Below are 13,382 nucleotides of genomic sequence, written 5' to 3' on the forward strand. Positions count from 1 at the left end.
TTGTCTACATTTAAAATAACGAAATGTGAATCACCCCTTAAAGTGATTAAAAGTTACCAAAACAAATTGAGATTCTGTCATCATTGACTCACCCTCTTGCCATTTCAAGCCTTTTTTTATTTTTTGTGTGTCCATACAGAAGTGATTGTGGGCCAGTGCTGTTGGGTTACCAACTTTCTTAAAAATATCTTCTTTCTTCTCTGGGGAAGAAAGAAAGTCATAAATGTTGGAAATGACAAGAGGGTGAATTAAGGATGACGGAATTCTCATTTTTGGGTGAACTTATAATACAATCAATAGCGTTTATATATAACTCAGATGGTGTGACACACGCACACATCCTTCTGTGTTTATGGACTGTTCTTGGCAGCTGTCGGGTTTCTTGTACTAAAAATTGGGCAGAGTTAGCATAGTTAAAAGAGTTTAGAAGAACAACAGATTGATGAAAACGAAAATCAATGTGTTTGTTTTTGTTAGGGTTACTGTAGGTTTAGGGCATTAAAACTATTATTACCCTGTTAAATCTATGATGAATATAGTGAAACAAAACTGTGTGCTGAGGGTGCTTCATTGAATAAACCAATTACGGGTTGGTTTCACTGATGGTATCCAAAATAACCACATACACCTCCCTAGGGACAGTGCTGCGGGTGTTATATTACCCTGGGGGTGACAGTCAGGGAGTGTTGCTACGGTCGCGGTTTTCCCGCACAATTGGGCTATTTTGAAAATGCAGTTGCTGAAAAAAATTGAGCTACTTTCATAATGTATTGCGGCCGCCGAAATCTTAAATACTGAAGAGTTAAGTAATAAAGTTTTATAAATGTTATGTTTGATAAAATCATTTTGTTTCATTATAATGAATTAGACCCGAGTTATGTAAGGTTTAATACTAAATTGTTAGTTATAGATGTTACAGCAATTGTCCAAATTTGGTGGTGTGATAACACTGCACAGTTTTAAGTGTTCAAATCAAACATAGTAAAAGTTATTTTGAACGTACCCACATCATTTGCAATAATGCTAGACGGACCGATGGTACGAACTACTTCTGCATCTGTCTAAGACAGTAAAGGCGGTAACAAAGGGTAACGTGGATATGACGCCATTGACAGGTAACTAAATGGCCCTGGTCCACTGTTTAGAATGGCGATTTTCTCAGGATTTAAAAGCAGTTGGAAACATTTGAGATTTTGTAAGTACTTAGCTGAAAAAAATATATAACACTGGCCTAGTGGTTTCTGGATATTTCACTGCAAAATTCTTACAAACTGAACCTTTAATTGATGAGATTCCTAATGTGTATTCATACCCCGATGAACATCTGGCAACTTCAGGACTGGACCTGTTCTCAAAAGTGACAGGCAGACTGCAGTAAAGGGAGGGACGCGGGAGTTCAGCTCAACCAAAGAGGAAAACATACCGTTGGTATTAGACAATGCATCCGAATGATGTATTAAGGTGCATGTCAAGTTGCACAATGAAAGAAATCACACTTCCGGCTGCCAAATATCACGTCTGAGCAGCGCTATACTCAGTCTAGAACAACTAAAACATTGAGGCGCTTGTACACGTTTCTCGTCCATTTCAGTGCGTGGCCTCAAGCACACAACGGATCTTTTTAAAGGGACACCCAACCCAGCCCAAAAATCTAAATTCTTTTAAGAATTACCCTCTAGTTGTTCCAAACCTGTATAAACTTCTTTGTTGGGTTGAACACAAAAATATTTGGTAGAATGTTAGATACTGAAAATTACTTGGCTTCATTGACTACCATATCAGAAAAAAATATAATGGTAGTCAAAGGTGACCCAGAATTGTTCGCTTTCCTAAATCTCCCAAAACTTATTTTGAGTTCAACAGAACAAAAAATGTATACAATACATTGAAACCATTCAGATATGTAAATATAGCTCTAGAAACGTCTTCTGGCAGTTGTTAAATGTGATTTGACACTGGAAAAAAATTGGCTTGTTTTCATTCCTTTTGGGCGGGTTTTGAGGGGTCATTGGGCTGGAAATATTTTTTGGACCTGGCAACCCTGCAGTCAGGAATCATGTGGTATTTTTGGAGTATTTCTCAGTCCTGACCTACAGTAGTGTGTGATCGTGGCATTTCTGCAGATGTAAACAAAAAGTTACTACGCAGCATCTGAACGCAGACGATTATGTCAGGATTATGATAGCAAGTTCTGTTGAAGCAATAAAGTGTGTGAGGCAGTGCAATATTGTGACTTGAATGTTTTATAGGTCTAGTTAACACGTAATAACGTTAAGGCAAAACACCTCAAACACCTCAGCAACAGCATGGTAATGCCCTGGCAACAAACCAGAACACCTTAGGATTGTTTGGTGAGTTTTTATGAACCACTCGTTTTTCTGAAAGCGAATTTTAGAAATACGAAGGCTGGGCATTTTTCAGGTTTTCCCAGAATGCTATGGTCTCAGGTCTATTTAATAAGCAGGAGGTCTGTGAACTCCAGGACTCAGCAGACAGAATCTGCTGCTGTCAGGCTTTATTGAGTCTGTAAAGAAATTCAGTCAGAGGGGAAAGGATGTCAAACTTCATTGCTTTTCCGCTATCCATCAAATGTTTTTGCCCCGCCCATAGATTACTGCTCTGATGCACCAGCCGACATCTCTATATTTTGCATGTTCCCTTTCTCATGTTAATGTTTAATCACACAATGAGACGTGTGCAAAGAAACACACGCACTTATACGTTTGCTGCAGACCACATCTGAGGCTCTTTATGTATGGCAGACACATCAGGGCCAAATACTTTTCCCCGACTGTGATATCGCTAATAGCAAATGCACCTGAATCCACAATCCGGGCGACTACAAACCATCTGCCTCACCCGCTCAAAAACAGAGCTAACATGCTAACGGCATATAACTAAATTATTTTTGTATGATTTATTTCGGGGCTTAATTACTTAATTGCCATTGACTTTCATAGAAAAAGTTGCTTTATAAATTTCTATGTCGATTACTTTGTTCTGTTCAAGACACATTTTTTATTTTAAAGAATGTAGGATAGCACACAGTTCTGGTGCACTTTTGACTATCATTGTAAATTTTCCTACTCAATGGTGGCCAAGAACTGGTTGTTTACAGGCATTAATCCAAATTCTTTGTGTTCATCAGAACAAATACATTCATACAGATTTTGAACAACTCGAAGCTGAGCAAATGAAGACAATTTTTTTGGGGCGAACTATCCCATTTAAATGCATTATGGCCAAACATACACCCAAACATATTGAATCACTTGCTTGATCCCTTATTGCTTTATAATATTACTGCTGAGGATACAAAATTACAGAAATGGTTCAAAAATAAAACATAACACCAATTTAAACAATCTTAATTTAAGATGGTCCAACCTAGTCCAGGTTGTTTTAGTAGAACAGTTGTTTATGTGCTTGTCTAAGAGTCCCTGACTGGGTCTTAAAGTGAGTTTAGGACCCAGTTGGGGGCACTTAATGTTGATTTGTAATTCCAGTATTTCCTCTTCCCTCCTTTGATTACCAACAGAGTCAAATCTTTTTGCTAAAACGTGGCAGTTTATTTAAGGATCACATGATTCACTGAAAAGGAACATGCTGGGATCGAATCAGCTAGATGAGAAATCTCCCATTTTCCAAATTCCACCTTATACACACATATACACTGCAACCCAATCCAGTACATATACCTTAAGAAATATATTCATCACGCACAATACCCTAAAATGCTCAGCTTTGTTAGATGCATGCCATTGAAAAGTAGGACAAAACATTGAGAAGCTCGCCTCTTAATATAATTTTTTTTTTATATTATTGGCGGAAATGTTAAGACTACAGTTAAAGCCTTAAGTGCTGTCCGACATTTTTCCTCTAAAATGATTTATCTTTTTTATCATGCTCCAATGTTTATATTAAAGGTCTAGTATTTAAGGATCTATTGACAAAAATGCTATATAATATATATTGTTTAATTGTAAACATACAGCAATGAGGTGTATAAAGATCTTTGAAGCCTTATGTTTTTATTACCACAGTTTTCATCAATGTTAGATCGTTCGCCCTTAGATACCCTTTTATATGGACTTTAATTTATGAAACTAACCTAAATTGTAAAGCCATTTACGTTAATCCTAAAACACAGATCTAGTGCAGTGAATTGAAAATAAATAAATGTAAATATGAAAAAAAAATATTCATATTAAAATAGTACATTGTGCCCTGTTTTACAGTATAATTTTATATAAATAAATCCTTTGATGCTGCTCTCAGGTGTAAAAACTGTCTCAAGGTGAAAAGAGCTTTTGTTTAAAATAGCCTATATTAAATTGCAGAACAGAAAAACGAATAAACCGACTTGGTTTACAAAGCTGGGAGCAGATGTTTCTCAGATTGCATGTTATACACACGCTCTCACATGGGAACACTGCATTAGACATGTTGTCGTGAAAGGGATCCAGGCTGGAACACACATTTAAACACCACACAACATTCCTACAATCTCTGATTTCGCCCAAATCAATATGGTTGTTTTGTTTAGATTCAACAGAGTGCAGATATAAGATCAATACAGCTGACAGATCAGGTTTACTCAGTCATCATGAATATTCTCAATAACTTGTTGTGTGAATAGAAATGTCTACTTATAGCTCATAATGGAAATTTGTGTTTATGTACTAAATCTGCCAGAGAAAAGGTGATATAGTGAACACAGATCATTGGAGGCTGGTGAATCTTTGCGCTGACTCCAAAGCAATGCAAATTTCCATTACTTCTTCATTTAATGCTGAATACCATAAATAATGACTAAGTTATGTTATTTATTAATATGATCCCTTCCCTTCTCTGTTTCTGTCTTCTGGGCCTGTCTCCACACATGAGTTTGGGAATAATTTAAGGGTGTTCTTCCAACACTTAAAAAAAAAAAAACGGCACACTGTTACGAGATCAAAGTGACTATCCACACAACTGAACAATTTCTCATTTTGATTAAAAATATTTTGTAAGGTCTACCAGTGGCTCTGTTCACAGCTCACCAATGGGGTTTGAGGTTTATGGACAGTCATCTCTCCATGTGGTCCACCAGCTCTTAGAGGACAGCAAAAATGATTCGTAAGGCAGTACATCAGCAGAGCTTACAGCAGAAATCTGGCCGGAGCCGTGAGTGTCATTCTTCTGGTTGTTATCATGAAAGAGACAGACCCTTTTAGTATTCCTCAGCCCGCCGTTCCTGGAAACTGTTGCTTTTGAAATATGTCCCAAGGTTCCACCCGGTCCTGATTATGAGTCTGAGGAACAGAGAATGGAGAGACAATGATGTCACAAGGGACAAAATGGGACCTTGCTGAATGGCCGAGCGAAATTTTGAATGGCACTGGAATCAGGACACTTCCCGTGCAGTGCGTGCTTCTGTACAGTAATCTTTATGCAGCCGTTCATTCAAACGGTTGTCAGCGAAAGAAAAGAGAATTGAGGAGGTTGGATGTTAATGAAAGGAATGGGTCAGCCCCAAAATCCATTACAATTCTGCCAATTCTCTTAAATAAAGGTGCTTCAAAAGGTTCTTTGATGCCATTGAAGAACCTTTTGGTTCTATGAAGAACCATTAACAAGAAGAAACTTTCTGTTGCAAAAAAGGTTCTTTGTGGCGAAATAAGGCTCTTCAGATTATGCAAAGTAAGAAAGAGATTGTTCTTAAAAGAACCCTGAATGGTTCTTTGTCGAACCAAAAATGGTTCTTCTATGGTATCGCTGTAAAGAACATTTTTAGCACCTTTATTTTTAAGAGTGACAATTTTACATATATGCATTTAGCAGATAGTTTAATACAAAGTGGCTTCAATCTCTACATTTCATCAGTGTGTTTGTTTTCTGGGAATCAAACCCCAATCGAACCCAACAGCTCCAAGTAAGCCACAGGAACATGCTAGGTTGTTTTTTTAATGGGTGAACACAAAAGTATACATTCTTAAAGGTCAAGAACCTTAAATAATCCTTTGTGAAACAAGGTTGTTGAGATGTTAAAGATTCAGACAAAAACAGTTTAACATTGTAAAGCACCCTTTTTAAGAGCGTAGGTGTAAGTGAGGTAAAGCGGTGGCAATGGGAGTTCAAAGATCAAAATACAGTCACTAAAGCTCCCAGTGAGGGATTAAGTTTGATTATAGAGGTATGAACGGAATTAATGAACAAAAGAGAGGCACAAAGTCAAGGACAGTCAGGACACTGAAGGAGATTTAATGAGACTTGGACATTTTTCATGATAGAAAGAATAGCAGAGAGAGAAAGAGAGAGAAATGTCATGACCCTGAAAGTCTCCCAAAAGCCCAACAGCTCAATATGGAAGAGAACCAACATGGACCACAGGTCCACCACTGAGAATGATATCAGAGAATGATATGCAGGAAGAAATGCAATAAATAAAAACGCAGGACTGCAGGATTATCTTAAATACAGAGAAAACAAATGACAGACACAATAAAGAAACTGCAAAAGTACACTGTGTTCTTTCAGTACATCATCAAATATTTGTAAGAAAATCTCAAGTTCTGTATAAATAAACACATTCATGTTGACAATTCCTTTAATTTTAACTATAACTTTTGTCTTGTTCCTGCAGCTCAATTGGTAGGGAATTGCATTTCAGGAAACACATACAGTACTATAGACTGAATATTTACTGTACACTCCTAAGAATAAAGGTGCTTGAAAGGTTCTTTACAGTGATGCCATAGAAGAACCATTTTTGGTTCAAAATTCATTCAAAGGTCATTTAAAGAACCCCCCATTTTCTTACCTTTTTGTAATCTGAAGCACCTTTTTTTCGCCACAAAGAACCTTTTGTGCAACAGAAAGGTTCTTCAGATTGTTACACCTGGCTCAAAGATGTAACATAAAGGGAGACGACATGGTAGGATTATTACTACAAAATGCAACCATAACAATAATCAAATTATTCAATAACCTAACAATAACCACAATCAATTTGAAATATAACTACAAAAATGCTAACAAAACATAACAAGTTTTGAATATGGCTCTGGCAAAACTGCTCCGGTAACAAATGAGCAGCTGCCATGATGGGCATCAGGTGCGCTCCAATCAGAGAACCTGTCACAAAGGAAAATAAACCCACACACCCAAACAAACACAACTCAATCCTAACAACAGGTTAAAGGTTCTTTATATATCATGAAGCACCTTTATTTTTAAGAGTGTATATGCAGGTATAGATTGAAATCTTTTGATTAAAAGCATCTGTCAAATGCATAAAGGTAATTTTCAACAATGAAATATGATAATGCAACAAAGTTAAATGTATTGGTACTCTGGAAGTTGTATTTCTCAAAGAGATAAAACATCCTTGCTTTTGAGCCGGTGAACTACTACTCAAAATACAGATGGTCAATGAAAAATTCTGTCATCATTTATTCAACCTCATGTCATTCCAAACCTGTATAAATTTCTCTGTTATGATGAACACACAAAAAAACTATTTGGAAGATTGCTTGTATAACCTAACAGTTCTGGGACACCATTGACTACCATTGTAGGAAAAAAACACTAGTCAAATTTGTAGAGGTTTAGAATAAGATGTGAGTGAAAAGATTAAATATGTTTCTTTTTTTGGGTGACCTATCCCTTTAGATGGCTCATAGCATAGAAAGTTAAACATTCTGCTGTCATCAATTGCTCACCTTTGTGTTGAACGAAACCCATGCAGCATGACTTTTTAATCTGCAGAACGCATAATGAGATGAATAAATATTTGGATCATTAAAATATATAAATTGTTATATATATTGTTATATTTTGGTTTTAAAGACAAAACATACTGTATCTCTTCTTGTCTAAATATGCAAATGTTGGTCATTTCGTGTTGCAAAACCACAATTTCTCTAGTTGCTTGAGACCGGTGAGACGTGACTTGGAATGGATGCAGAATATTGGCCTGGAACGTTGTCTGGTTTGTGTTGCATGGACCCACATGCCAAGAGTCCTGCTGTGAAACTGATGGTGTACAAATACTTCTCTTTTTAGGGCCCTAACAGAACTGTTGAAACAGCCAGGCGAGACCGGGGGCATGGACAGAGGAGGACACCACCCAATCGGATCCAACGGCCTGTCTGGCAGGACGATGCGTACCAATAATGGTGAGTCATAGCTCCTTTGGAATAACCTGCTTGGTTTATTCACATGGGGACTCAAAGATATACTGAACGTCAAGGGAAATATAATGAATGTCAAACTTTAAGGCTAGGGTGAAAAATCCTACTACTACTTTGTACTTTAGTTCCTGTGCAAAAGAGACAAGCGCTGCAGATTTTGACACATACTGTACCTGTAAACACATGAAGTATTGATCAAGTAACCTTATTTCAAAGAAACAAAACATATTATGCAGTATAAAGCAGATGTGTCAAACTGCAAGAAATGCTAACTATTTTCTAGCAAACATCTCTAAAAAATATTTTGTCTTGTTTTATGAAAGAACATTTAAGAATTAAGTGAATGAATGTTGAAAACAAGCAACAAAAATCTGCCAATGGGGTAAGAAAAAATGACACTAAGAAAAACCTGTAATTTTACAGGAAAAAGTGTTATTGTACCGTATATCTCTGTCGCCTCAGATGCCAGAAAGTGTGTGTTTCTTTACAGGATTTTTTTACAGTGTATAGGTTTAGAAAAAAAAAAAATCAGGATTTTTTCCCCTTTTTTTTCTTGTTTTAACTAAATGCATAAAAAATCTTATATTTACTTTCATAAAGCAAGACAAAATATCTTGTTTTTTTCTAGAAAATAATACAAAAATTCATGGTACAAAATACATTTTTTTGCATTTTTAAATATAACCTCCTATCCCAGTCAAACTTATCTTTTTAACCCAGGTAACAGAATATCACAAAGATTTAAGAACAGTCTGTTGTGAGGCTTTGATTAAGGTGATGACATCACAGAGAAGACCCCAGCAACTGCATAGTAACCAACCAATAATCACTCACAACAATTTAGCAACTGCAACCATCCTCATCAACCCTATATGGGAAGAGCACTTTTAGATGACTTTACTGCATGATGACTTTGAATAAGTCACAAAAACTACATAAAAATCATTGATTCTCAGACCGAAGGATTCTCATATTGAACGAATATTATTGTTGGACGGCGTTATAGATAAAGCCCCGGCAGACACACTTAGGCTCTGCAGACGGTGACCTCTCGACCCTGCGAGTGTAATGAACTGTTATGGGAGTAATTAAATTTGTGGATATGAAAGATCCTACTGCTGTTTGGAGGAGGAACTGGCTTAACAAAGCAACTGGGCTAATTAAGACATAATTAAGACACGTCAGCCAAGACCTGCTGATCAAGAACACACTGTCCTTCTGTTTGAGATTTAGGGAGCCATTTATCTCTATCGCTCTTTGCATAAACACACATGCCCGCACACCTCATCAAAGGTGTGAGTTTGCCTTTTAGAGTGTGAATATGCCTCCTTTTTAGTCTTTATTTATTTATTCTGATCTTGTTCTTATCCAACTTCTCTCTCTCTCTCTCTCTCTCTCTCTCTCTCTCATTTTCACTTTCTGTACTATGTGTGTTTAATCATATGTCTGTAACACCAGCTGGAGCACTCAATGGGCAACACGGTTGTAAAAAACGGTCCATCTGCACACACAAATATACACACACGGTAGAGGAGTCGTGACAGGTAAAGCATCACAGAAGCAGGTGGTCTGGAAGAACGGATGGATATGAGATGGAGAATGATGAGGGCGGAGTATTTAGGAGAGAGATTTAAGGAATCAGGAAAAGTGATTGGTGAGGAGAAATAAAATGGAAATGAGAAGGAGATGGAATGAATAAATAAGCTATAAGATTCAGAGAGGTGGAATAAAGCAATGGAAATGGGAACGGAAGTGGTTGAGGAATAGTGCGGCTGTTGAATGGTGAATAAAGGGAGAATTAAAGAGAAAGAAATGAAAAAGAAATAAAAAACGATTGAGAATAATTATTGCAATCTTCTCAATCCAGTGCACTTTGACAAAACTGAAGGTTAAGTTTGTAATTGAATTTTGTATTTGTAGTGTAACTGTACAACCCATTTTTCATGGGATCTACATTTGTAATACTAACTGTAAACTAATTGTATACAAGAATTTAAACAGTTTCTATTGTTTTTAGAGAGAAGACAAATGAGATGGACAGGAATCAGAAATATCTTTCATGTTATCTGAAGACTTGTGTCTAGAGAGCAGAATGTCATTGAGAAGAGCACATTTGCCTATAGGTACATAAACCAATTTTTAAGAATTTACTATAGCTGTTACATATGTATAGCTGTTATTAACCAAAATGTTTTCATCATTTTTTATCTTTGTCAGCTTTGGAGATAAATACAAACTGCAAAGTGACTTCAGTTTTGACTACACGCTTTAAAAACTAGCGCAGGTGATTGACAGTTTACTTTTGACTGGTGGATGTCTATCATACAGTAAAGAACATAATCTGTTACCGCACAAGAATGCTGATGTGGGTTTTTGCTCTATGCCATCTGGTTGACCAGTCAAACGCCCCCAGAACAGCCCCTGGGCAAAAACAATTGAGGGCTCTTTTTTCACCTGCTCTGGAGAAATGTTCCTCTAATAGAATAGATCTAACCGCTGATGTAAGCATGTATTTAAAACTGCATTTTAAATATGCGATTGTTAGAGATCTGGCTGAATTCAAAATGTTTCATATGTGCAGCTAATGAGAGCGACAGCATGTGTTGTCACACTATTTGCATTTTGATGATGAAACATTGCGTTGTGTATGTGTGTGTAAGACAGAAAGATTATGTGCCATATGTGGCAATCATGTTCCTGGCAGACAGCGTGTGTGCGAGCAGTGGATGGTTGTATGACAGACCACCCGTGAGACACGTCCATCACAGAATTAAAGTGTGTGTATGTGTGTATCCATATGTCTGGAATCTATTTTTGTAGAAAAAGTGTTTGACTGTATGAGACGTAAATGCATGGTAAAAAATACAGTAAAAATACAGTATGTAAAGATGAAACATATGGTGAATCCTAAAGTCTATGACTGCATTCTAAACCTGCCAAGTAAACACATTTTTCTATAACTTTTCAAATGCAAATATTTAAAATTGACATAAAATTAATATGACAAAATATATGTTTTGTCCATGCAAAAAGAAAATAGGTACGAAATGTTTAAATTTGTTCTGTTTTTACATCAAAGGGATACTTCCCCCCCAAATTTTAATTATGTCATCATGTACCGCTGAACACACAGGAAGAAATTTGGAAGAATGTCAGATCTCACCCACCATATTTTTAAGTGAAGTATCCCTTTGATGTAAAAAGGTAATAATTGCAATGCTGAAGATCGCAGAACTGTGTAAGCTTGACATCTTTATGAATATTATCGTAATATTATACAATATTTCTTACTCGCATTAAGCGGGAGAAAAAGTGAGACTGCTCGATTTATTTCTCTCGTGCCCTTGAGGTTTAACATCAGTGTGATCAGCCAGACATTTATTGTGTGTCTAAATCACACATGCACTTATGTGTGTGTGTAATGATGTGGAAAGTTGATCACACCCTTTCTTCCTGACCAGATTTTGTGCCCTTGCAGTGACCCCAGCAGCTGTGAGCGATGCACACACACACTCCTCACCATAGCCTCAGATTAGTCTAAATACAGGCGACAGTTACAAAGCAGGACATCATCCTAATATTCTCACACCACCACCAAGCAGTCACTTTATGGCTGAAACTTCCCTCAAATGGGGATAAACTGATCATATACTTATTATCTGTTTGAAGGACGAGAGCTGTTTTTTTGTATTTGTGTGAGCCCAAAACCAGACAATAGACCAAGAAACCTAATAGCTATTATGGTGGTATGTTTTAAATGGACTGCAAAAACAGAAGGCTTTCAGGGTTGTTAACTAGTTTATCAAGACAGAGTCAACCAGCTTTACTTTTTGCTTTAAAAACCTGTTTTAGGTCTGGATATTGGTCCACAAACCCAACTAATCCATCGAAGAAAATTATTCTCTAAAAATCGATTGAAACAACCAGCTTTTTGTTCATTCATTTTACAGTCATTGGATCTCCTACACAACATTCCCAACTAGTGGTATGCTAAGTGTTAGTATAACTAATAAGAACCTGTAACCCTAAGTAAAGTCAAAGTCCATTTACGGAAATCGTACCAATCGGCGGCCATGTTTGCAACACCTCCGGGAAGCTATTTACGTAATAGCAAAACAACAAGCAGATATTTCTAAAATCACTTATATATAATCGGAAATGTATAGCACATATCTTATCAATAATTAAACCTGAAGTAAACTGAACCATAACTTTAGTATGCTAAGCTTAAATTGCACTAAAGTCAAAGTTTTTGAGCGGCCATTGCATTCCTCATTCCCCATTGATTGTGATGACAGTGGGGCATCTTGTTAATATCTATTATCTTTGGTAAAATATTTCAATCCCATTTTAAATACCCTTTTAGTGAAAAACTCATCAGTTTTGGATAAAGTTGTCTTTGGCCACCTCGATCACTTTAGTTAAGTGAAAAAAAACTTAAAGAAGAGACCTGAGCTATATTTCGAAACCAGACAGTAATTTGATGATGAGTTCTTTCAATTGGGCCCGTAAACTGTACCCGGAACATCACAGAAATCCCTAGCAACCATTTAAAACACACAGCAATCCCTAGCAACCACTGAACACACCCACTGCAACACACTAAAACATCTCTTAATATCTCAACTTTTCTGAATCAATGTTATAGTTAAACATAGTATGATCAGAGTGAGATGATAATAACCCCTCATGTTAATGTTTTGCTCGCGCAGGATCTGAGGCATATTAAGCACATAGTGTTTCTGTTAATTAACATGATAATTACAGAGTGACCTTCTGCAAAAGGCATATTAACACTCAAAGGTCATTTTAGACAAGGTGACGGCATCTCAAGAGGGACAAAAATCCCAAACACCCCAGAAAAAAGATCCAGAGAAAGTAATTTAGAGTCTTTTGAAGGTCAGACAGAATGAAATATATTCGAAGTTAGTTGTTTATGAGTTGCAAGAGTACAGTATTTGAAATCAATACTTTAAATAAAGGCCAATGCACACAAAACAGAGTCAGGGTTAGTCAGCAACGTTCACTTCCCCTCGGTGAAAACTGTACAAACTTACCAGGGTTAGGTGTGGAAAGTGTCGATTTTGAATTCTGCAAGCACACGAACTTCAAACACTGAACAGTCCTTTCCTCGAGCTAACAAAGAATCATGATAGTCTGTACTTTGGTCGGACCCGTGACCTGACGCTCCTGTGCAATTTTGTTAAA

General features: G+C 36.8%; 1 protein-coding gene across 3 annotated transcripts in view; it reads left to right on the forward strand.

The window, feature by feature from the left end:
• Window positions 1-13,382, forward strand: part of LOC130426877 (protein shisa-9) — a 52,197-nt gene that overhangs the window by 18,802 nt on the left and 20,013 nt on the right. For all 3 annotated transcript variants that reach the window (XR_008907236.1, XM_056753851.1, XM_056753852.1), the window contains exon 3: window positions 8,047-8,159. Coding sequence is in view for 2 of the 3 variants with exons in the window: in XM_056753851.1 (XP_056609829.1) it covers window positions 8,047-8,159 (113 nt within the window). In the remaining variant the exon portion in view is untranslated. The remainder of the gene's footprint in view (window positions 1-8,046; window positions 8,160-13,382) is intronic.

Source organism: Triplophysa dalaica, chromosome 7, assembly GCF_015846415.1.
Source record: "Triplophysa dalaica isolate WHDGS20190420 chromosome 7, ASM1584641v1, whole genome shotgun sequence".
NCBI classification, from domain to species: domain Eukaryota; kingdom Metazoa; phylum Chordata; class Actinopteri; order Cypriniformes; family Nemacheilidae; genus Triplophysa; species Triplophysa dalaica.